This window comes from Vollenhovia emeryi, unplaced genomic scaffold, assembly GCF_000949405.1.
Source record: "Vollenhovia emeryi isolate VEMERY1.0 unplaced genomic scaffold, V.emery_V1.0 DF939190.1, whole genome shotgun sequence".
In the NCBI taxonomy this organism is placed as follows: Eukaryota; Metazoa; Arthropoda; class Insecta; order Hymenoptera; family Formicidae; genus Vollenhovia; species Vollenhovia emeryi.
In genome coordinates this window covers 1,095,713-1,121,841 of record NW_011967176.1, presented here as the reverse complement: position 1 = coordinate 1,121,841, position 26,129 = coordinate 1,095,713, and the positions used below count along the sequence as shown (strand labels likewise).

The 26,129-nt window shown below is 46.7% G+C and overlaps 1 protein-coding gene across 1 annotated transcript; it reads right to left on the bottom strand.

Moving 5' to 3' along the window:
• Nucleotides 1–24,380, bottom strand: LOC105562381. The gene is made up of 21 exons (XM_012013174.1): nucleotides 24,252–24,380; nucleotides 21,291–21,380; nucleotides 20,707–21,114; nucleotides 19,250–19,438; nucleotides 18,480–18,701; nucleotides 17,467–17,933; nucleotides 15,770–17,049; nucleotides 14,486–14,769; nucleotides 14,268–14,363; nucleotides 13,917–14,081; nucleotides 13,182–13,541; nucleotides 12,912–13,095; nucleotides 6,528–12,607; nucleotides 5,449–5,646; nucleotides 4,610–4,888; nucleotides 4,457–4,546; nucleotides 4,223–4,379; nucleotides 3,425–3,755; nucleotides 2,550–2,675; nucleotides 2,251–2,419; nucleotides 1–607 (listed from the first exon to the last, which is right to left on the bottom strand). Exons 1-21 carry the CDS (start codon nucleotides 24,255–24,257, stop codon nucleotides 578–580), a joined length of 11,211 nt encoding a protein of 3,736 aa, XP_011868564.1. The 5' UTR covers nucleotides 24,258–24,380; the 3' UTR covers nucleotides 1–577.
• Nucleotides 24,381–26,129: the final 1,749 nt, after the last annotated feature.

Sequence of the window (26,129 nt, the reverse complement as noted above, 5' to 3'; positions counted from 1 at the left end):
AACAGTTACAGATTGTCGATTTTTATTAAGATTAGAAAGGTATAGATACAGATCGATGATTTTTATTAAGATTAGAAAGAAGGACTTTATGAATGCTGCGACTACTTTCTTAAATCAAATCGTCTATTTCTTGGAAAACAGTAATATAAAGCAGAAATAAATACATATTTCTCAAACATTAATTATATAACTCCCATTAATAATTGCTCTATCCATCAAGAAGTAAAGAAACATTCGACTGCGCTGTTGCGCTTCTTTGGCTGTTAACAAGTAGAGCACGTAGAGACGAGCGCCGTTTCTTCTCGCCGAGTATCTACGAATGGTTTTTGCGAACGAAACGTCGAGTTAAGATACAAATCACGCCGCGTCGAAGAATAAACAATTTACGACATTACAACTAAATGACGCTTCGTATTACAATACTCCTGGTACCGTGGTCCTACGTTATTTTCACCCCGTGGGCTCCCATGTGGTCCGTGAGAGTGAAATGAATACCCTACACAATATACGGTCTGGTCGCTTATGGCCTCGGATACGCGCGCGTCCGATTTTTTTGCCCCGAGATTCTCCTCCGCAGTCACTCCAGCGGAATCTCCTGCTTTACGACCTGCAACATTGGGGCATACTTTATGCACGGTAAAGTTGTAGAATTTTAATGTATTCCCGCGGCACAAACCTCGCTCGTATACCTTATTTACTTCGATATCCGCATAAAAAACAACACACACACACACACAGGACAGGGAAATCGTTATTTACGCAGTGGGAAGCTGCGAACGGCCGCGCGGATCTACGAAGTTGGACATTAAATTTTTATTTCGCGTTAAATAGCACATATAAAAGCACAGTCGATAGAATTCTCTCCATTTCCAGAACGAGAATTATCACCAAAAATTGACGAATAGATTAAATGTATTGGCTTCCTCCATATACATTTAATAAATTCATAATGCATAGTTTATCAAAGTTTATATACATTTTCACGTGGAATTACGCAAAGATGTAAATTTCATTGTTTAAGATTAATTAATACATTGAAATTTCACCGAGAACCTGTACAGAAAGGTAGATCAGTTAACTGGAATTGATATCGCGGATTGGAGCGTGCAAATATTAAACATAAAATTCTGATTGAAATATTATTTAAAATTGTTCCTGGTTATGCTTTTGTAATTCTCACATCATACTTGATATTGATTTAATTTAGTTAAATTCTGAATACATGAAAAAAGTCGGTTTTAACGCGTTTCTATTCTCATTGCAAAACATTCTCCCATTTTCATTGGGTCGATGCATAAATTAAATCGCCCCGTTTTTAAACATTCGCGCACTTTTGTATACGAATTCGATCTGCTATCAACTTAGCACTTACATGTCGTATTAAACGTTCGAAAGTAACAATTGAACGGAAACTTCGCTGTCAAATTTGTTGTCGTCGATTGCCGCTTGTGAGTCATGTAAATTTACAAAGATGGATAAAAATAACCATTCGCTTTCGGCATATTGCGCTTTTTTATTTTCGAAAAGGCGAAACTGCTGTTCAGACCGAAAGAAAAATATGTTCTCTCTACGGAGAAGATGCTATTGACGATTCCACCGTTCGTATATGGTTCCGACGATTCCGTAATGGAAATTTTTATCTCACGGATGAGAAACGTTCTGGACGGCCTTCCGAAATTGACAGTCACGAAATCTTGGCCTCGATTGAAACCGATCGTCATAAAACAACTCGCGAGATCGCCGATATCGCTGATTAAAAGTATATCGACAAAATATAATAAGGTGCGAAATCTTTGGTTTAAAAACAGGACGAACTTATGCGTCAACCCAATATTTACCTCAGCAGTCCGATTAAAGTGTAATTTTATCCTATAAAAGAGAGGAATAGCGAAGTACCCCTTTTTTTTTATACGGAGGACAACTCCACACGTTACATAAATTGTAAACTGAATTTCGTTCGGAACAAACCCTCGTTAATCTTTCCCGGCTCGTCTATTCTTCACGGCGCGCCCGGAAAGAGTATAAGCGCGCGTAACAGGGCCATCGAGGCGCGGCCGCTCGACAAGCGTCATTCTCTATCTATTATAAGTGAATGCACTTTTACGGTTTTCGGCCGGAATGCCTCGTGCACGCAGGAATTCTACTTTCATGCAACTACCGTGTTAATTCGGTCAGTGGGTCGCGGCAGGAGGTGCGAGGAGGAATCGGCGGCGGCGGCGGCGGACGAAGAGGAGGAATCGTGTTAGTCACCTGAATGCAAGCCTCGAGGTAATCCCGCTCGGACATTTCCTGGTCCTTCGCAGGGGGGACTTTTCCCCGTCGGCGCAACTCTTGCCTGGCGTCGTTCAAGTCAAAGATCGCCGCGGGATCCAGCCGGCCCTTGAGCACCAGGCCCGCCAGGTACTCAATGTAGTGCTGCCTGCGGGGGAAAAGTACCCAAGATTTTAGTCAGGCACCCACGGCACGCGGTTCCTCCCCCTCCCCCGCGCCTCCGCCGCGGCTTTACCTCGACCAGGTCGTTCCTGTAATGCTGCGGGTCGCGCCCGTACCAGTTCGCGGGCCGTTTCAGCCCGGCGCGTCGCACGCACGTTTCGAGATCGTCCACGTTTAGCAAGGGCAGCGGTTCCAGCTGCGTCAAACGGATCTTTCGAACTAGATACTCGACGTAATGAGTCCTGGGAGAGATACACGGGGGATCTCGTTAGCGTTCGACCTGGGCCCTGGGTGTAAGGGGGGCGGCTGGGGGGTTGAGGGCGGGAGATCGCTCGGGAGAGGCGCCCGGAATCGCCGCGAGATTGGGAGCGATAGCCCCCGATATACCTGCTCGCGCGTGAGCGAAATTCTAACGCGCGCGTCGCCGGAATGTAGGTACCACCCTGGAACCTCTCCCCCCCCCCCCCCGGCGAGAGATCGAAGGGTTTTGATTGCGAGGAATTACCGAGGTACCTTTTCGTTTGACGCGCGAAACTATATTCACATAAATAGTCCTGGTTACTTAGGGGGAAAAAGAAAGATATATATATATTTGTAATCTCGACCGATCGTTTCCGTAATAGAGTTCCTGTAATCAGAGCCTGGCCAGTTCTGGCGAAATTCCGCGAGGGAGGATATTTCTGCCTCTTTCTTTCTCCTTCCCTCTCTCTTTTCGCTTTCTCTTCCTTTGCTTCGGGAGCCAGAAATAGAAAAAACCAATCAAAAGCTGCCATCTGTTGATCGGACTCTGATAAACCGGACTCTATTCTGTAAGAGCCGCTAGCGACCTGTTGTAATCTGTAATTGGTGATACGACAGTAATCTCTCGAGACGCGTTAAAAATTCTTGATTCTTAGCTTTATAATCTGTTAACGCGGGTTTAAATTTTACAATAAACTTGTCACGTCTTGTCGCGAACGCCGAGTACCATCCGCCCTGCGACTGGGCTTACCTGCACAGACCGGCGTGGCCCTCGACGACGTCGGAATTGCAAACGGTGTCCACGACTCCGGTCGGTGTTTCCTTCTGCAGTTGCACCTTGCACCTACGCTCCCCGACCGGGCCCTGGGTGTCGTAGCCGATGCCGTTCTCTCGGAGCAACTGCTGCAGCTGCGCCGGCTCCTTGTCGCGAAGGTAGAAGAGGCAGTTGCGCGGATGATGGGCGTGCAGGCCCAGCTTGGCGCAATAAGGGCTGACCGCACATTTCGCCCCCATCATGAAAGCCTTGCCGCAACCGCAGCAGAACTCATATTTACACTGGCTGCACGTGAAATGCATGCAACCTATAAAAATTCACGAGCCCTCTTTTTTTCAGCGAGCTTCGAAAAAATGTTCCTGTGATATGCATATCGAATAATTTAGAAAAAATATCTCGCCCCATATTTTAAACTCATCCGAGATCGATAGAAAAAAAAATAATAACGCGGTATTAAAATGGTACGCGTATATTAAGATAATATTTGGAATCAACATTCATTAATTCTTGCATTACCATATTGTTTTTGTAAAAGCAACAACCACCGGTGGCGCGGTTTATATTTTGCAATTTTTATATGGTGATGGTTTCCTTTCAGAAATATTTATCGTCGAAGAAGGAAGAGTTGTTACGAGAGAGCAGTTTTTACAGAAGATATACAGATTACACTCGAAGTTTCGAACGGAAATTAAGCAATAAGATCCCATAGAGTGAAGAACGAAACCGAATAAACGTAAAATTATCTTCGCGCTGAAGCGTAGTAGTTATTATTACCTCCTCGAGACAGCGAATAACGGAACTTGCACTTAGGGCAGTCGATGCCATTGTCGGCCAGATGTTTGGCCAAACCCGCGGCTTGATTGTCGGGATCGTTCTCGTCCTTCCAGGCGGCAAATTTCTCGCACGAGATTCCCTCGTGTTGTTTTTCCCACTAAAAATACAGGAAACAAATTATTGCTTCGTCGTTCGACACAAGCGTCAACGGAATCGTACAAGTTTCGCACATACCGGTCTTCGGCAAGAGGCACAAGTGACAGATCGACAATCGGGACAGATTAAACGCTTGTGATGGGGATCGGCGTAAAATCCACTCGAACACTGAGAAATAATAAATCACACTTTCTCAAGTAGCGAGTTTGAAGACCGCCATGAAATAATTACCTGGATGCACCACTTAAAATTCGGATCCTGCATCAGAGTCCGGTCTCTGAGCTTCCTTTGGAAGAGCTCGTGGATCGGCGGGTCCAGCAGAGTCTTCAGCTGGATGTCCAGGTTGCTGAAGTACTCAAGAACCTCGTCTTCACCCGCGTCCTTCAGATTAGGCTCCTTGCAGTACGGACAAACGGCATCCGTGATGTTCCTGTCGCTGATCTGAATGGTGAAGTAATTCTTCGCGCATTCGTTGCAGCAGCGATGTGTGCACTTCAGCATGGACACTATCTAATTGGGAAAACATCGACAAGTGGAAATTAAAAAATAATATATATCTCTTAAGTATTCCAATAAAAAGTAAAATAAGATTTAGAAAATAAGACTCGCGAAAAAGAGTAGAGAAATTCAGAGAGAAATGATTAAAAGAAATAGCCACGCTCGTGTTTTGGTAATAACTAAAATTTCAAATTCACGGCCAACACACGAGGAAAAGTAAGGTGTAAAAATGTTTACAGGATTAACAACAGCTTATTCGACAGAATCTCGATTACGAGTAGAATTACAATTGTACGCGTTTCAACGCTATACCGCGTCTTCTTCGGCTTAAACTTAAATATACGTCACATGATAACATGCCGTAGAGAAAATTTACACATTCAAAACCCGTAAAATATTATGAATATAAAGGTTGATATTGCGTCAAGTTCAATCTTGTCCCGAGTGGCTAAGAAAGAAATGAGATACGAATATATTTTCCCCGAAAGCCACGTTTCCTTTCCAAAGTTAATCGAGGGATTTTACTGTTCGCACACAGTTCGTCAAATCCCTCGCCTTGACCGGACACTCACTTGGCTCATCGCAAAACGACCGGTGCACAGCTCGCACTCCTGCTGCAAGAAGGCCAGCGCCGCTTCCACGCTGGGGCATTCTTTCGCGGCCTGGAGCGCCTCGGCGTCCCCGAACTTGAGGGCCAGCAAACTTGCGGCGACCTCGGCCTCATCGTAATTCGCGGCTCGACCCTCCGCCAGGAGACGACGCGCTATTCTCTGCACACGTGACGGACATAAGATTGCTCCGGTATCGGCACGTACGCAATTTCCACGTATATGAAAAGGGAATCTTAGCCTCGTCTACAAATCTCGACCTAAGGTGGAACACTCGAGATCTATCAACGTAAACGTTGATCATTTACAGCAAGTCCGCGTGCGTGTAACTGTTAAACTTAAAGCGGCACTCTGGAATATTGTTGCGCAATGTCGACAATTACGCGCAATTCGCGTCTAAATTCAACAGAATTGCGGGAGATGAAACAAAGTGCTTTGTTGCTCAACAACTAAATCAGCAATTAAAAATACTTTGAAAGTAGGAAGTTTGAAATTTCTGCCATGCAAGAGAAAAGGAAGTAAAACCGCGCCAACATCTAGAAACGAGCTCTTTTTCACCTGACAAACGTAAGACTCGCGAAAAACGTGAGCCGAAACGTGGACATTTCGTCTACTCAACTGAAGATGATACGCGATTAATTCATATATTTATAATCGACGCTTACGCAGGACACGTCAAATGTTTTACATTTAAAGTGGGGGAATGTCCAATGTAATCTTTACTTCCTAAGTGATTAAACACGTTTTAGAAGATGCGTAACGTTTCTCTTCTCGACAGGCAAATTAGTCACGGCACAGTACTTACCCACGTCTTGTCACAATAAAATGATTAACCAGTTAAAGCGCGGTTAAAACATCGAGACAACACCTATCTGTTGCGTGCGATTTCCCACCCCCGCTTGACATTTCGAGCTGTTTGTAGACATTGGCCTGCCAACGGTGGAAAAGGCCGGTTCTTGGCGAACCTTCGCGGGGGCTTTTTTGGCAACTGACGTTTCTACGAGGGGGGGTCGTGTGTCACTTGGCAATTCTCGTCTACTGACCTCCCGCTCCGTTTTGGGAGATGCCTGTCTCCGGCGCCCGATGCTCTCCACGTGCGCCCTTACGGCGTTCTCTTCGCCCTCGAACCGACGGATGCAACTGGCTACGAGGGAGAACCGTTTCTTGGGCGCTCGCGCCCGATCCACCCCCTTTAACGTATCATCTCTCTCGATTTTTATCTCTTTGCTCCCTGTACTCGCCCTTCGACCTACCTTCGCGCGTTTCTCTCGCGACTCGTTACTCGTGATTATCTTCAGCGTACCGTTCTGCGCTATCGACTGATCTCTCGCCTCAGCTTCGCTCGCGCCCTCGAGCTTTGTCTCATTCTTCTTTGAATCGCTCTTTTCTGAATGGACGTCTCCCTTGGACTTTATACTCCGTTCTGTCTCCGTTGAAGACGCCGAATCTGTTTGAAGATTCTGAGAAACTTTTAATGCCTTTTCATTGATTCCCGCGTTTGTTTCCGGTCGAGATAATTCAATGACCGCAGAGGCGGCCTCCGTTGATGCCTTGCAATTACTTTCCCCATCTTCTTGTGTGACCTGAGAGCTGCTCTCTGTTCTCTTCGAAATGTTGGCTTCGTTGCCACTCGTTTCATCGTGTGTCATACCGTCGGCCTCCTTATCAGGCACTCGAAATTGTCCCGAAGTTTCGACCCGTTCATTCGCCTCCTCTTCCTCGGACGGTGGTTCTTCGTACACGTCCTCTTCCGCCGAATCTTCGAGCTCGCTCGACTCAATCTCCCGTTCGTCGAGCGAGTCTTCGGACGACGTGGAATTATGATCGTGGCTCTCCGTCTCGTACGAATAAGTGACGTCCTCACTTTCCTCGGACTCGCCCGTGCACTCTTCCTCAGACGCCGATATTTCAGACCTGATCTCATTTAGCGTTTTCTCCAACAACAACTCCGCGTCCGTGAACTCCTCGACGGAATTGTATTCCGAGTTATGATCAGAAATGTACTTCGCCGTTCCTGTGTCTTCGCCCTCTTCAGAATACTCGGAATCGGAGCTGAAAGCATCCGAGCTTTCCTCGATTGCGTTTTCGACTTCCAATTGTTTGCCAAGATCCGCGGGCGGATCGTTATGCCTCGAGTTCGACGCTTGTGAATTCTCGTTTAATTCCGATTCTATTGACTTAACTTTCGGAGGTTCTTCGGTTTCTTCACTCTCCACGGTACTCTCTTTAGCATTCTCCTCCAAGATTTGCTTGTCTTTCACATTTTCTGTAATTTCAATCGCCCTCCCGTTACTAGATTTAATTTGATTTCCCATTAGTTTGTTAGTATCCTTGGACTCAATTTTCCGCATGGCTGGCGGGTTCAATACGTTAGCTCTTTCCTGAATTTTTAAAGACACCTTCGAAACTGCTTGCGACATTACTGGCAATTTCGTTGACCCACTCTTTACCGTGTCAGTGACATTTATTTTACAAGTATTTGATGAGACAGTGTCTGCAGATTGTGTGACTTTTCGTTGCACCAAAACGGGTATTTTTGACGGCGAGAATGTTTTCGGTTTTAAATTATCTTTCTTCGTTTTGACTGGAACTCTATCACCATTCGAGATTTCAGTTTTGTGATTTATATTCTTTATTGCTTGATTTTCGAAAACTCCCGCTTTTTTAATACCTTTCGAGCCCGTCGGGTTTTTATTTTCAACCTCGATATTTTTCTTATCTTCAATATTTTTGTTTTTAGAATATTCGAGCGTACTCTTTTTAGAATTTTCCGATTTATTTCCATTATATTTTTTAACAATAGGCAATTTGGTTTGCGATTCGGGATTGGTCGCATTGTTAACTATCGATATTTTTTCCGTACCGGACGTAGAAACCTTTTTATTATCATTTACCCTGATACTTCCCGTAGCTTTTTGCACGCTGATATTATTTAATGGCTGTTTAACAGCTTTGTCCAGCATTTCCGGCGGTGAAAACGTTTTAGGTTTTAAATTATCTTCTGCCATTTTTATCACAATTTTCTCGCCAATAATCGACTTATCATTACCGCCTGTCCCGATACGCGTGGACTTTAAGGGTTCTTTAATTCGCGATTCATCGGATTGCGCCGCTCGATTCGAGCTTTTAGCAATCTCGCCAGCCGTTGCTTTCGCTTTTGTCACGCTCGCGCTGTACGGACTTGCGCTTTTCCACGCTAAATTCTTCCTCGGAACGCTACCTGATTTTTTCACTATTTTAACGGGCGACTTTCTTCGGACGATCTTTTTAAGAGGCGATCTCGATCTGTACTTCACGACGACGGGCTTTGCAATTACGCTTTTACGAGATTGATTTACTTGCTCTGTATTTTTTTCTGTCGCGCTTTCGTTACCCGATAATTTCGACGACGCCGGCTCAACCCGTTCGTTACGCGCGACGATTAAAATTCCGTCCCCGGACACGGCGTCTCTCGCGTTCTCCCCGCCGATCGTATCGAAGCCTTCGATCTCGCGCTCGACGATACCCGCGATATCTTTTACCGGCGCGCAATCGTTTACCGTTGTTACCGGCGATTCCGATATCTTTATTTCAAAGGTGTCAGGTATTCCGGGCGTCACGTCGCTGACATTCGCTATAATAGGATCCGGGAGAGAGTCTTTGTTGACTGTTGAAGCAATATTTCTCCCCTCGGTCGGCGCTGCGAAGAATATATTGAAATTTTTAAGCGCATGTAAGATGTTCCTTGTTGTTGAATTTGACGTTTGCGCGTCCTGTCTCCTGTCGTCGCGAGATTGAGAAACTTTATCCTCGAGATAAGGTTCCTCATCGCGTTCCACGGGATACGAAATACTTTTTGTCGATTCTAAGGGAGGACCGTGTTCGACAGACAACGGGGGAGACGTGTTATCCGACGTATTACCGTTCGATAACTCGCGTAACTGTGCATTTTCGTCGGGGGGCTTGTTAATATTTTCAGCGAGGTTTCCATCGACATTAAGTTTCGGAGCTTCAGGAATAGGTACCGTAGGTGCTACTTCGCTATCCTCTGAAATTTTAACGCCCTTAGAAGTTTCGGGGTCGTCACAGCTGCTCGATATTTCAAGCTGCGAAGTATTTTCGGGGCAAGTATCGACTCGGACATTATTTTTTGAGAAAGAGGGTGGCGTTATGCTCGCGTGCGTTACGCGATTGCGCGAGAGTGCAATTATTTCCTGATTATTTGTCGGAAGGAATGAGTCATCCTGATTCGTAACATTCTGCGAATCCGTCAAGGATGGCACGTCTGCAGTCCGCTCGATCATCGAACCGTCAGTCTCCGCCAAGGCGAGTGCAATTTCCTCCCCTTGATCACGCGGATTGTTTAAATCCATTTCCTCGGGGGCACGCGAGTGTGTTAATGGCGGTGGGATATTTTCATCGGATCGCGATTGAGTAATGGATAAATCATTGGTCGTATTTTGCTCAACGGGCACGTTTTCTTTCAGCGTAGTTTCATTTTTATCGTCGCTCGCGGGAGTGTGATATGTGACCGAAATTGTCTGTTCTACTTTTTCCGAAACGTGCACCGCATTTTTCGGAACGATCGGCTTTGTATCATTTTTATCATGACGCAATGTCGTTCCGTGATTATCGAATATTTCGACGGGCGGTGATTTAACGTCGGCAGAATGATCGGGTACTTTCGCGGCAGATGAAATTGACGAGATCGGCGAAGCTGATGTGGGAACATGCGCGTGAGATGAATCGCCCGACTGTCGTTCGTCTCGTTTGTTAATATCCTGTTTGCTCGCCGGTTGCGTATTAGTCGCGTTCATTGTTATTTCGTAAACAGGCGGATGATCAGCGTTAGAATTATGCACGATCGGGTCACTTGGCGGGACATTCGTTTCCGTCGTCGATCGACAGGCGGATCGTCCCGCGTTAGAATCGTTTATTGAAGCTAATGAACTTTCGCCCGGCGACGAGTCACTTTTTAGAAGTGGCTCAATGTTATCAACGAGAAGCTTTTCATGAGATGCATTTTCGGAAGAGCTTTCCGCTTCCTTTGATGATGACGATGACGTATCAGTCGAGCGATCGCCGGATGCGACTGTAAGCTCGGGAGGTTCGTGGGCGACAAATTGATCATGCGCCGAGGATGCTGTTAACGGCCGCACGTGAGAGCTCGATGATTCACCTGGATGCATCTCCACAGCTGATCTCGCCCTCGATTCCGCCTCGTCCTCGACAGATCTGTCTTCGTTATTTCTCACGGGCGCGTCAACTATCCCTAAAGAATTCTTACGTGAATGCATTTCCCCGCCGACGTCCGTTCGCGACACTTCGGCCACTCCTACGCTCGTCGCTGCCGCTTCGCTCGTAGTCTGCGACTCTTCGGGATTGTCTTTGCCCATTAAGTCCACCGAATCGGAAAACGTTTCGGATGTCAGATCCGTTGCGATGTTAGTTTGCGAAATGTTAGACTGGTTCGCGTCTGTACGTACCGATCTGACATCCTGATGCTGTTGCTTGATGTCCGGGACGCTCGACCGGGATTTTGCCATCCGAGAATCCGGAAGTTTAGGTCTATCGATCTTCTTATCGGTGCTCTTGCTGCGTCTCAATTTTTCGGGGCTTCCGTCTGGACGCCTACCCTGTCGATCCTGTTCCCGAAGCGACTGCGATTCAGTTTTTTCCCCAAGCACGGAGACAGGCGGTTCTTCGTCAACGTTCCTCGGTGCAACGGCTGTTGTCGCCGAGTCCCGAGGAGCGTCGATGTCGTTGATCCCCGCCTCAGACACGCCGGTTTCGGGCTCGTCCGTCTTCATATTGCGCAAAGTATTTAATCGGTTCATGAGCTGCACGTCGGAAGTTGCGTTGACGTCGCCTTTCCCGGGCGACAGCATTTGCATCGCAGCTATGAACGGCGTCAAAAACTGCTCCGGCAGCGATTTCACGGCGGACAGCAGAGTCTCCACCGCCACGGCGTGCGGCTCGTCGTTCCGCCTGGGGATTTCCCTCGTGACACGTACATCAGATTGTTCCCGCGCGGAAAGATCCCTCTCGGATGCACCCGCGACTACTTTCTCCGTGTCCGCGACCGGGGCTTCGTCCCGCGATGGCGTTTGCGGCGATGTATCGGCTCGTTTGGGAGCACTCGAATTCTGAAAAGAGACACCGAGTGCGCCGCTCGATTCCGCAGACTTCCCAACTTCGACGAGTGACTCGCTGTTCCCCGTCGCGGTGCCCCGTCCTACCGTAGAGGGTAATTCAGGGCCACTCCAAGTTTCCTGGCGCGTACAAGTGGGCTGACCCGGTTCCGTATTATTCGTTGTGTCAAGCGCAGAAGTTCCGCGCGATGAGGATACTTCAACTCCGACGTTATTTGGCGATAATCTTTCCTGTCCCTGCGAATCCGTAACTTCCGTCGCCACTACAGCTTCGTCGATCGATGCCGTCGAGGTGCCGGCACGCGTCTCTCTCGCGCTCTCGCGCGACCGCGTGGTCCGTTTCGCCCCGACGTCGTCGCTTTCACTTTTCCGACCAGCGGACTTTGACAGCTCGGTCGCGGTAATTCGCACAGCAGCTTCGTCGGTGTCGATCGCCGACGGTTCTCCGGTTCTCAAACGATCGGCATTGTCAATTTTCGAGGAGCGTTCAGGCGCGCGTGAGGAGTCCATTGCACTTGTCCTCGCGAGATCATCGACCGTGGCTGCGGGAATTTTCGTGGGCAACGCGGCGTCTACTTGGTCCAGGCCTTCTGTCGGCTTCGTAGCGTTCAACGAGTACTTTGAGTCGTCCCGCGAATCTACGGTCGCCTGCTCTTGCCGCGTGATCGCAAGATCGCTCGGCTCCGCTACGTCGGGCGCTCGTTGTACGGCCCTTGGGACCAGATTTGCATCGATTAGAACAGTGGGCACATCAGAGCGGTCGTACAGATTATCAGACTTATTATTACCCAATTTGTTCGGGGGATCTTTCTCGTGTCGCCAGTTATCGGTCAGTTCTCTGAGGGCCGCCAGTTGCTTTTGAAAGTCGGCCTGCAACGCCACGAAATGATCAACAATTGGTGACATTACCTGCTTCTGCGCCTCCGTATCGGACACATTCGGAACTTGTTCCATGGGACCGATTCCCGTCCCGCCGACCGCACCCGCTGCGTCTGCGGCAGAAAGAAAGATCGGTGCATGATCGACGGTCTTCGCTTCTTCCTCGAGCATTCATTCGCAACTATTTTATAAACGTAACGAAACAAACGTAACTAATCTCTCGCTTTAATATATTTTTCTACTGCGAGAGGAGCGAACGGTTTCATAGCAAACTATGTAATAAGCAACGAGCAACAATACAATTTTCTACTCCCGGCTGCATATAAACTAAGTTTTAGATAAAATAATATTGTCAAGTATCCAACTATCGAAAACATTGAGCGCTCTCATGTTCGCATATCAGAAGCTTTCACTGACCTCTGTGCGGTGCAGCCTCCTCATTTTCCACCCCGACCGGAGGACCCCAGATCCTCATTAAAAAAGGCTTGAGCTGATTCTTCTGCAGCTCGAGCAGAGTGGCGTCCTCGATACCGGCGTTATTGTCGAGAGCTCTGACAACGTCCGCGAGCGCGAAGTTACCCCTTCCCATGATCTGTTCGCACTGCCGAATCGAAAGGGAACGAGAAATCAGTATCGACCGAAGTCAACTCTCGTCGAGAGTTTATTAGATCTTTCCCTCGCACGCACTTTCTGCTGCCTGCGTTGAATCGCCGTCGCGACTGCGTTCCACATGTCACCCTTGACAGATCGCAGGGCCTCTTTCGCCTCGGCCGGCGACAGCGCGCCGATGCTGTTCTCCTTCAATTCCTTGCCCTGCGCGGTCACCAGGACCTGCACTGTCTCCACCAGATGCGGCCACTGCGTCTGAAGCCACTCGATCGGATTCGGTGCGCCTTGCGCCAACGCGACCTGGACATCGTCGGTCGTGAATCCCTGCTTCTCGGCCTCCCGCAGGATCTCCACTATCTCCAATCCTTGGCGCGTCAACGTGGAGATCCCCTGGCTGGCGCTGGAACCTGCCTCCGCGTATCTCGGTAGGCTGGGTTCCTAAAACCGGCAGAAGTACGTTGCCGTTAACGATCGTCTCGTCGAAAACTGAGCAAAAAGCACCAGACTGCACAATCATTGGAACAGTGTTACTTGGCTAAACACAATTGCAGGGGTTCCGCTGTCGCAGATATCTTTAATCGTGTTAAGCGCGTGCCTAAATCAATACCAGGACTAGCAGCAGCTGTAAACGTATTGCACAAATAAGCATAATAAATGTACGAGTAAGAGCGATCTATTTAAGCGGTTGGAGGATGCTAAGAAAAAAATATCCTGCCTACGTTCACACCGAGGCTAATTATCGCGACGGTTGGATCGGGGATGACGAGGTGTAACATAAAAATCCGTCAGGCTTGAGTTCGTGAGCGAGTTTACCCTGGAACGATAATAGAGGTGAGTCGAGTCGAGGGAGTTTCTTCTGGTCCGCTCTCTGCTTCTCTGCCCGGTTATCAGCTGCTGAAGATACTGTTCCTGCAACGCACGAGGATACAAATCGGGACTGTTTGCGAATCCGGTTTGTTCCTGAAACAAATGCTCCGTCTTGTTCCTTCATTAGCACGCACAAACGCGAGCGATCGTGTTAACGCGGAGGATGCGTTATTTCTCCTATTTCTCCCCGCAGAACACTTAACTATCGATAATCGGCCACAAACTTCCGATTGCTCTTATCCAACATTTAATTGCGCTTGAATTTATTCGCAAGTCTATTCACAACTTTTCGCTCACCTCGCCGTCGCTATCGTCGTAATACAAGTAACTCTTTGATGTCGCTACCGACGCGGATCTTCCGAGAGTCCCTTTTGCAGGGAGACAGTCGTAAGTCTAAAATATTTTAATATAAAATTCATTTCACCCTCCATTTAATCTTTTGTTGATATAATCTTTTCGTATTCGTTACAACATTTTCGCGACCATAAATAATGTCGCACTTATACAATTCTTACTTGGGTCGAGATACTTTGCGGCGGAGGAGACGTTCCCGTGGATACCGAATGGCCCTTCGAAAGTTTTCCTCCAATCTTTTCCTCGCGCGACGTCGCGTTTGCGTCCGCCTGGGAAGTGCTCGCAATCGAAGAAGACGTTAACGCCGAGGACGATGCTTCTAACGACAAGTTCTCATCGACCGGCAATGTCGCGTCTGTCGACGCTTCTTTCGCTTGCGAGGCTACAGCCGTGAGCGTAGCTTTTGAGTTCTCTACGAGAGAATCGTTCTCTGGAACAATCGCTTCTGAAAATCACAAATTTTCCCCATGACTCAGTGCGATTGCGAATTATTCGTAGCTAAATTCTGAGTATGTAAATTTGATTGATGCCACTGTGTACTTTTCGTGTATCGTCTTCCTCAAGGTATTTTTTGTGGAAATGTGCATGATAATTTCTATCGTTCCTGCAGTCTTTGTGTATGTACAAGATTTAAATTTGTTAGTGACGTATCGCACGTACGAAACTCTTGTCTCTGCTTAATCAGTATTTAATTTGAAACATCTACTAATTTGCTAATCTATAGTATTTGTAACAACCGATGCAAATATATGTCTAAAATGTATAGCATGCCGCTTGCAATTGTCACAATTAATATTAGTATTTGATATTAGTAATCTAGTGCACTTATATCCGATAAACCGAAACTGGTACACAAAGTGTCGACGGACAGTTTTAAAGGGAATACATTTTAACAAATTTTACTATTGCAAAACTTTTTTTTAGTTCATACTAAATAAATCCTTTGCCGCTGACGCGTTTCAGCGTCGTCGGGCCAAATGCTTTGACAGTGATTTCCATCGATGGTCTGCCCCGCGGAATAAAGGAACATATGCCAAATGCACGCTCGTGCTTGAAACCGTCGCATCGCTTGAATGAATAACGCCTCAGACATGAACGGTAGATGGTCGAATTTCAAATACGACTATGCATTTGGTGCTGTTGCAGCGTTGTACGAAAAACAGTTTCCATGTCTCTTTATTATTCATCCAAGGGAATACATCGAAGGTGGAGAATAACCAGTTGTACGGCTTGTGTCGCTTTACGTAAAAATAAAAAAAAGGAGAGAGAGAGAGAAAGAGAGACCGAAAGAGAGAAAGAGAGACGTGTAGAAATGTAATCCGGGTCATCCGCATTTCTGGACAGGAAATACGCGGGTGGGCATCACATAGAATGGAAGCGTCACGCGAGACGTCACTTGGACAACTTGGTACCGAAGGAAAAGCTGATTTTGCGCTTCGGTCTACCTTTATTCTTGACGGATCCGCTGTCGCCGCTCTCTTCGCTGTTGGAGATCTTCTTGGTCCGCTTCTCGGGTTCGCGATTGGGATCGCCGACGCTGCTCGACGTCTCGTTCTTCGCTCGCGGCTCGACCGGCCCGGCCACGGGGTCATCGGTGCTCGGTGGCAGAGCGCTGCTCCTCGTCTTGCAGCAAACCACGCAGACGCGATCGTTGAGCTTGTTGATGAAGGTGCAATGCTCGCAGGCCCATTCCTCTTTCGGAATTTCCATCTCGCCGGGTGCGATTTTCTTAGATAACGCACTCGTACCTTCGACCGTGTCTCTCTTTACCGTCTTTGGTTCCTTCTGAGATGCCCGCTCCTGCTGCTGCTGCTTCGTCTCAGCGTTGTCCTGTTTCTTCTGTTGAGCCTCGGCGGCTCGTGTCGGATCCTTCGACTGGTCCTTATCGATCGATCGCTGACGATCTGTAACCTGAAGATCACCTATCGTTTCCGGTAAATCCCGTTCTTCCTTGTCCCCCTGTTTTCGCATCGGCATTTCCTTGGAGGGCGTTTTTCTAAGACCTTGATTGTCGGATTCGAGCGAGGATCTGCCGGAACTTCGTTTGTTCGAGGTCCGGTCGAGATCGTCAAGAGTGTCTTTTCGCCGGAACGACTCTCTTCTCGCGAGGAGCTCGCGCTCTCGCGAGACGTCGCGCAATTGTTGTTCTCTTCTTGTTGAGCGTGATTCGACCTCGTCCATGTTCGCGCGATCCATATCTGAATGTCCTCCTTGAGAAGACTGTCTTTCCAGGAGGCGCGTTCTTTCTCCAGCCGTTCTTTTCGGGGAAGTTACGTCTCGGGAAGGAGTCTTTCTGATCTGGCCGTCGCTCTCGAAGGACGATCTGCGAGAATCGCGACGAGCGGAGGATCGTTCCAGGTCGTCCAGCATGATGTCCCTTCGTAGGGACGACGCCCTCTTTAAAGCGTTCTCCACCCTCTCGAAGTGATCGTCAGACGAGCTCGTAACTCGTGCTCGACCTGGTGTGTTAACTCTTCGATCAGAGGACTCGTCGTCGGTACTTCGCCTTCGGCGGTCGCGATAAGTTCCGTTTTGAATGCGATCCAGCCGAGGATCCGTCTTGGAGGCCGAGCGGTCATCGTTGCTGTATCGCCGTCCAGAAGAGATAGTGTTGCTTTTTTCAAGTTCGTCACAGTTTCGCGAGGATGTCGGATATCGTTTACTGGACGGACTTTCGGACCATTGGTCCTCGTTATTCATCGTTCTCTCCTCGGATCTTAAGCCCCTGGAAAACAAAAGCAATCGTCAAGTCGTGAACATGATCGCGCATAAAATATACATTGATAAAACTAAATTTATCTCGCAAAAATTAAAATTCTATAAAATTATTTTAAAAAAACATTAATTATTCCTAACGAGATCAATAAAGTATACCTTAATATCAGTTGCCAAGTTGTGATATCAAAGATTACGGAAACATTATCGTCAGTAACACAGTTGGTCGATAAAATTGTTCGAGCCAAGAGTTCTTTAAAACGCCTATACATATTTATTCATTAAGTCTTGTGAACATTTTTCTAACGTATTGATCACAGCATATGATAATCATTGTGGCATCGATACTTTTTAAATATCGTTTAGGTCTTAATTTGCGGAGGAAAATTATTTTCCCCTCAATCTATCTCAGAGTTTCCCCACTTACTCTCGTCGGCCTCTGGAGACGAGGCTTCTGGCATCTTCGTCATGGTAGCCTCGTTGTCGTATGCTTCTGGGAACGCTGCCGCGTCTACTTCTGGATCCACGGGAAAGTCTGTCGTCGATATCGGACTCGTCGGAGTTCTCGGAGCTTGCGTCCGACGGTGACCCGGGTGACCTCTTCGATCGCGATCTCGAAGCGTAAGACTTCCTGGATTTCAGGCTGGGAGACGGAGACGCCGGTCTCGATCTCCTGCTGGATTTCACGCTCCTGGCCGGACTGTGTCCTCTAGAAAGAGATCCCGGATAATGCGGAGGTAGCATTTGCGCTGACGGATAGCCCACGGGGTATCCCCACGCGTTTGGATGATGCAGGCTCACGGCGGAGCCTCCCATCGACATATCCCAGGAGTTGGCCGGCGGGTACCACATCACCGGCATACCGCCGGGCCCGAGATGCGCCATCGATTGGGCCTGAAACAATTTTATCTATCACGAATCTTCCTGCGCGCGTCAGCTTTAAAGATTTATGCATTGTGTTTTCAGGGTTGGGGGAGTAACTCGTTACTCGTAACGAAGTTACAGTTACTTTCTTTTTTTTTAGCAACTCTAACTCAACTTCGTTACTTTCTCTCCGTCTGTAACTGTAACTTACACTCGGTTACATTAATAATTACTTCATATATATTTTAAACCTCCACAGATCGCATTAGGCCTTGCGTTTGCGCATAAACACCTTCGTCGACACTTTACAATTCAAATGCAGATTTGATATTTTTATTTTCATTGCGAGAAAGTAACTGCAAGGTAACGATTCGTTACTTTTTGAGCAACTGTAGTTACATTTTTAGCGAAAAAAAAACTGCAACTAGATATTTTTATAAAGTAACTTCCTCAACCCCGATTGTTTTAAATACAATGTCTTTTTTAAGCATTTCAGAGATAACTCGAAGAAGAAAAATTAATAAAGGTATAGGATCGATAGTAAAAATAGAATTAACAACATTTGATTGAGAATACCTGATGCATTCCCGGGTTCCACATATGAGCAGCAGTCAAGTCGCAAACGCTGGCTGATTGTATCATGGTTCTGGGAGGCGGGGGTGGAAGCGGCGGTGCCGGTTTCGGACTGCCTATGCCGAGTGGTCTTCCACTCAACGTATCCCTTGTATCAGCGGACGGGTGTCGTCGCCTGTTCGCGTCTTGAGCCCTCATTACCTCCTGATACTTTCTGTATCTCTCCTGGAATTTCACTAACTTTTAATTTCGCTTTTTACAATAGAGAATAAAACTGTCAACGACACAGCGAACGGCCGACGACGAAGCAATCGCGGAAGAATGCGTCTAAAATTATTAAAAATCGAAATGATTTCACGAATACACGTGATAATTTATTTGAATAACAAATAAAAACAAGTTAAATTTCGAGATTTAATCAGTAAATAATCTGTCACTTTTCACTTTATTTTGTTTCTTTAATAAGATACAAAAATCGGTAATTTTTGAGAACTTCTCTGTTCATAGATATATTTTATAATCTTAGCGATCTTCCAGATTCAATTTCTTGCGTTGAAAAGGTGTCATTGGTTCTTTAACTAAAGCCAACGGCGCACGATACTATTTTTCCTGCTGAAGTACTTACGCAAACCAACAAGGATGCAGAGTTCCAGATCAGGCGACTTAAGGCTAAATCCTGATTGGCTCTCGTAAGCAATCCGGTAGGAAACATAGTATCGTTCGCCGTTGGCTTAAGTTAACGTAATTTTAGATAATATTATAACTTTCCTTACCTGTAGAGTAGTCATTTTATCTGTTCCTGATCCAGTATCGTTGGAAGATGCGTTTAAAGTACTCGTAGATTTCGATACTCTTGCGCTCGAGTCCGGCGGCGGTTTCGTATTGGAAAAATTGCGCTTCAAGCTCCCGACCTTGTCGAGCAAAGGGAGTTGCGCAGATCCTTTGGCTAGCGCCGATTTAGCCTAAGCGCGAAACTTCAACTTAATTACATATCGTGGATGTAAGGAGGGATCGACACTCGGAATATGCCGTCGAGGACTCTAGACGTCCGTTTGTGAGGCAGCGCTGATATTGTTATTGAAAAAAAAAGACCAGATCAAGTTTAGACAATTATGATCGTGGCGAATGTTAAGGCTCTCCTCTAGAAGCAGAGTCTTCTAAAAAAAACAGCCTTGAAAAAGAACAAATAAATAAATAAATATGCAAGTTGGCTTCTCTCTGGATATCAGTGCATCAAGAATATTACGAACAAAAATCTTATAAATAATACGCCGTTAAGAAAAAAAAAACTTTATCATTTTGTGAGCGTGGCAGGTTCAAGCAGTTGGATGGATGGCCCGTCTATGCTGAAAAGAAGGCGGGGTACACCGAGTGTAAAAAATAAGTCGTAGTGGTACCACCGTAACGGTACCGGACGTACGGAGCGGTACGGAGTGGCCGATAAAAGAACGTAATCGTATGCGAGAATGATCGTGTTCACCGTGTTCACCGTAGCCTGCCATATTCACCATATTCACTCGACAGAGATCGTCCGCGGTGAAAATGATCCGATTACACGACACGACAAATGCCCGGCATTAAAACGGCGCCGACGCGCCACGTTCGTCTTTTCCGCGTCATTACGTCAGCGACAGAGCTGGAAGAGAGAACGGGTTCAGTGAATACGGCATCAGTGTCTTGCGGTAACATGGTGTATTAGAAAGCAATGTCAACATGTACAATAAAATCTGAACGTAAAATAGAATCTCGATGTAGAACAATATCAACGATCATTTAAAGCTCGCAGGGGCAGTAACATCTAAGAAACGCCTCGGTGTGACGTTTTTGAGTAAAAGCCACGTCGTCTCGACAACGTCAAAAGTGAATGAGAGAGAGAGAGAGAGAAGGAGAGAGAAAGAGAGTCAGTGTTCAGCGACCCGACTCCGTGAACACCCGACGCGCGACGGAGACGAGGTCGGATTTGGCGATAAACAGCTCCCGTGACCCGGAGTTAGTCACAGATCCAATCTTGGCGAGCGTCGCCAAGAAACAGACCGCTTGATCGCGACAACTCATTGGCCGCATAGTGCAACCTGATCTCCATCGAGCTCGAGTGATCCCGAAGCGATCCTTGGGCGCGCGGACGCTGAGGGACGTCGAGGACTTATACGGCCGACGAATGCTCGACGTCGGTGCCTGGAAGAAGAGATTCACGAGCAGTCGAGAGGGCTCAGGCCAGGACGCAGCCTACCTGAGTGGTCTTGCGATTCCTCCGTGGCGGCGGCACCGGCGGAGGATTCAACAGGTTCTCCCCCTTCGGCGGTAGCGGCGGTCTGCTTCTGCTCGCGTGGTCGGTCAGGATCCTTCTGCGGACGTGGCCTCTCCGCTTCGGGTGCTTGTGGTTCATGTCGTCGCAGGCCTCGCAGAAGTTCTCGTTGCACGTGTCGCAACGCGCGAACACGTTCTCGGTGCCGCACAGGGCGCACTTACCGACATTCGATTGGGGCGTCGAGGGTTTCTGGGCTTGCGGTCGGGTCGGAAACTCGATGATCTCGTAGTCGGGGTCACCACAGTCCCCGGAGAGCGACGGCGGCGGGATCTTCGGGGGCGTCGGCGGTCGATGATGCTGCTGCTCTGCTTCCCGCTGCTGCTGCTGCGCCTATTTTTTTTTTCATCCGAGAAATTTATTCAGAGATCAATGTTGCGTCGACACGAACAGATAAGTTCATTGTAAGTGACACGAATTATTTCGGCAAATATGTATATCAGCATCTTTTTGTTTTCCCACAGCAATTATAAATAAAAATTAGAAACACAACCGAGAGAGAAACTTACCATGACCCAATGGGGCATGGATCTTGCCATTCGCAACTTGGTGGACGGATTCGATATGGCCATCGGTCGCCATCTTTCAGCTCCCGGGTTCTATGCAATAACAACAGAGCTTATTAATTTCTTTTTTCAGGATCATAGGTGATTTATTCCAAAAACATGCAAGAGGCAACGGGTGCATCTCCGTTGAGCCCGTATCAGACTGCGAGTTGACATTGAGATTAGGTTGCCATTTGACAAATCGGAGTAAAGTTCACTAATCTCAAGTTTAGTGACTTTTACTCGAATTGGTCTAATTACAATCTAATCTCAATCTCAATCCCGAGTCTGATACGGGCTTCATGCTGTTGTTGCACTTATAACAATCTCTGAACAAAATTGCATTTACGATAATTGCAAAATGCTTTTGCACGCGTAAGATACGTGTTAGGGACAAAAAATTATTATAGTTAAGTAGATTAAAAATACTTAAATAGAGATTAAAAAAGTAAATCTAGTAATCGCAATATAACACGGAAAAGACCGCGGCAACGCTTCGTTAAAGAGTGTCGAGGGGCCTAGGGCGACTTCGAAGAGCTGTCTCTTTCTCTCTCTGGCAGCTTTCTACCGCTATAGCAAAGTGCCAAAAGTGAATTGATGTCATCGCACCTTGGGCTCGCGCGCGCCCGAAGCCTAAATAATTTCGGCGTCGTGCCGCGTAAGCGAGATTGTGCATGTGGGCACCGTCGCGGGAAAGCGTGACGTCAGGACGGTGATCCACCGCCGGAAGCTGGACCGTCCGCGTCTATTTTTGCGGCCGGGAAAAAGCGTGTTCCGCGTCTAGAAATAACACCGAGCCGCGTGGCGCGCGACACTTTATATATGTTTTTTCTTCCAGGGCATGGGTGACACCGATGACATTTTTCCTCCTACGCGAAATATCGAACGCAATTAATGTTGATTTCGAGAGACACTTTGGGTCATTTTAGGTCTTTAGATAGAATGTAACTGATGAAAAGGCAGACGACCTAAATAAATCGATTTCAGAAATACCTGGCATGTGTATTTATTTATCGAGATCTCGTTCCCGACCCACCTGTCCTGTTGCGTCCTTTATTGATTAGCAACAGCTTGTCGAGTAATTTGATCAATTGATAACGTCCACGCGATCCAAAACGGGACAACGGAAATAAACGTATGCCCGCGCCGTGAAAAGCTTTCGCTCGAGGGCCGCGACGAGACGGGAGTTAGAGCTTCTTGAATTAGAGCCGTTCGTATATCTTTAGAACGTTCACTCTTCTGTTCTTCTTGTAGCACAAATTTTTCTCTATTTTTATTTCTATTTCACGCGACAGAGAAATCCGCGATAAATCCACGGAGGTGTGTACGCACGGTGTGCCGATAATAATTTATAATCTTCTCGTCGAGACTCATGGCGTAGCATCATAAAGTTGAAAGAGAGTCAAAATATCATTTACGTGCACGAAATCGAATAAAGATAGCACGTATCACATTCATCCTATTTATTTACTGTGACACTTTTCCCTCACAATTATCGTTCTCCGGTTACCCAGGTATTTTGTCCCAAGGCGCGACGGGGTAAAAGAAAGAACCAGAAAATGCAAATCGAGCGTACATCGCAAAACTATTTCTCGTTGAGATTGCGTACGACCGTGCAAGCTGGAAATCATCCAACTTCTAGTTTATCCGCGAGAATTTCTATCCGCGAACTTCTTTCACGCTCAGACACGCCTCGCATTTTATTCGCGTTTGTAGTTTAGGTGGTTTAGCTGCCAGACCACCAGATGCAATTTGAAGATCCGTTTATGCTTTCGTCACACTTCCGGCGGCGATGCGCGGTATCGCATAGTTACGGAATAATTAGACAATGGTTAGCATGCGAGGCGCAATCCGGTAAGGGATCTCGAACCGGAAGTAACTGTCACAGTCGGAACACGGAGCTACAAGTTACAGATAACATATATGCGCTAATTCGCAAGCCTAACTTTCCGCGCAGCAGTAGTGTGAGAAGCAGATCCTGCTTTATCTTTCGTTACGTTGTTCCAATAGTCGCTGGTACCCGCATAGGGTAGATGCATGAATATCGCACCGCTGGTAAATTGCGAGGCAACGACGTGGATTTTAGACGCAACGCATTGAATTATCTTCCAAGTGCATTCGCCTTTCTGTCTTTTTCAATTAAATCGCAACATTTTTTTTTAACATTTACCCGAAAATGGAAGGATCTAAAATTTAAGGGTCTCTCACTCGCTCCCGTATAGAAGCTCGAGAAAATCTGTCTAATATAATATCACAATTAAATCGCCCTCCCGCAGGAAGGACTTTTTAATTATATTCTTATTTACATATCTTTAGAAAAATTCGATTATTCGCCTTTTAAAAACAACGTTAGCAACTGCCTGCCGCGACGCGCGCGTGATCGCGCGAACGGGCGTTCGTTGTTCGATATCAGATACTCAAAGAGGTGCAACGTAATCTCGTCGGTCCTATCGCGCATCAGAAAATGCACCCTCGTGCACTGCTGCATCCACGTCGTGCCTCACGGACAGAGTTAAATGTACGCGCCGTGCGCACTCCAAGTCGATGCACCATGCGAGCTCCGATTTAGACGATCCGTATTCACGGCCGACCTATTGTCACGTCGCAGACCGTTTCGTGGACCACGTCGACAAAGCATCGAAATCTTGGGGGAATTGGCCGGCAATGCTTTCCTATTAACGGCTTCTTTCGTCCGGAATATTCCTCGTTGTAGAAAACGTCGCTCGCGAAGCGACCCTACATCGTTTAATCTTTCGAAACGTGTGGTACCACGTCAATTTGTCCTTGTTGCGAGCGGAACATCCCTTATCCTCTCTTAATTAAGAGGAGGACAAATGGCGTCAGCGCGATACAGAATACCGTTACGGAAGTCCTCAAGGCGGAAGCTGCACCGGGGGTTGCACTCGGAACGAATGTCGCACTCACGTTCATGTGGGACACCTCGCCGGGGGCTTGACTTTTCCGGTTTTTCTCGGGAACTGGTCCGCACGGCACTGGGCCCTGTCTCCGACGTTGGCTTGGACGGCGCTGTTCGTCCGCGGGCGGCCGTTGCACATCGCCGCCGAAATCTATTTCCGTAACGCCGCGTCTGCTGGACCGCTGCCACCGTTCCCGCCGCGGTCTCCTCGTTCGCGTAAATATATCGCGGTGCTCGGCTGTGTGCGCGCAGCTTAGACCCGGTATCGCTTTAGAAACTACAGCTACGTCCGTCTCATTTCGAGCGAAAACAATGGCCACTCTTTTCCTTAGTTCGTCAGACAGGCGGATATTTAGATGATGTTTACAGCTCGTGGTTTCCAATATTTCAGTTGATAAAATTTGAATTAAAATTCCAGGGAAGTCTAAGGACTCGTTTTCAAGAACACAATTATTATATATTTCAAAAATTAAAAAAAGTGTCAGGAGGAGGAAGAAACGTTTACAGTTACGTCTGTTCCGCTCCAGATAAGAATGTTCAATGACTTTGGAGTTTTTGGACAGGAAGATATTCGATGTGAGATGTGTTTGCAATTTATCTTGATTCCTAATAGATTTTTTAACTAATAATATTCAAATTAAAGGTCTAAGAAAATCGTAAGAGTAATTTTAATATATACACTTATATTGGAGATTAACAAATTTGTAAGGAAAAAAGAATGCAATTATTAATATACTAGTATATATTAAGTATATTTAAAAAATTTTAAAAAGTGTCAGGAGTAGGAAAAAACGTTTACAGTTATATCTGTTTCGCTCCAGATAAGATTATCCGATGACCATTTTTTAGTTATTAAAATTAAAATTAAAGATCTAAGAAAATCTTAAAGAGTAATTTTAATATATACACTTATATTGGAAATTAAAAAATTTGTAAGGAAAAAAGGAGGAGTAGTTACGTTTTCCTTGCTTTGGATACTCCTTTCCTCGATTCTTCTTTGGACGAGCAATATAAAGTATCTGTAGCTTTTCTTCAGGCTCCTCAATATTTTAGTTATTAAAGTGAAAATTAAAGCTGAGCTCGACGACGAATCTTTTCCTCCAGCGTGAACTCGTGAAAAGTTTTGTTGACCAATATTGAATTCGTCAATGAAATGTGTTACTTTTCACGAGCTCACGCTGGAAGAAAAGCCCCAGAAGCAGCCTTCTTAGGACTGAAAGTACAGTTATCATCTTAGAAGTTAAAGAATTTTTGAGAGAGGAAAGAAGGTACAGCATCGAGAAATCTGCAATTATGTAAATCGCACGAGAATATATTAACGGAATGCCGATGCGACATTAGCCTAGGTTGTCAGGTCGCAGTTGACTTACGTCCAATCCGCAAATTTACATGGTAAATTTGTCGGCACACCCCGCTCTGTCACCGCGAGCATTCAGGTTTGACGCGAGAGGATCATCGCACGAAAGTATCATTCGCTCATCGCATTCCAATAAGAAGATACGATACGATTGCATCGTGACTCCGTTGAGCCACGTGATTCTCAATTGATCCCCGCTGCTTTGTGCCGCTGTTGCTTATTGTCCTTTAGCCTTACGAGGTACGCGGAAATGAGCGCGGCGCATTGGAACGTTAGGGCTAAACGGGGTATAACAGAGTGTATAAACTTCTGGTAACGGTCGGGCAATACGTAATCCGTTGTTGCATCATTGCTTTCCTTCCTCTTCCCTCCCAGCAGATCGCTTCCCACGTACGCGACATTCACGCATCCGTGTGGGCGCGCACACGCGCTCTTACGCGCGCCGATCTTGTACTTTCTGCCTAGAAATGGCGACTCTGAGGAAGCGAGTGACACAAGAGACATTTTTTAATGTACGACATATATCCGA

Excerpts from the sequence above, each read along its gene's own strand:
- LOC105562381 (XM_012013174.1), bottom strand. Across the intron at positions 4,380-4,456 it reads GTGCCTCTTGCCGAAGACCG|TGGGAAAAACAACACGAGGG; the intron begins GTATGTGCGAAA and ends CTGTATTTTTAG. Across the intron at positions 3,756-4,222 it reads TTATTCGCTGTCTCGAGGAG|GTTGCATGCATTTCACGTGC; the intron begins GTAATAATAACT and ends GAATTTTTATAG.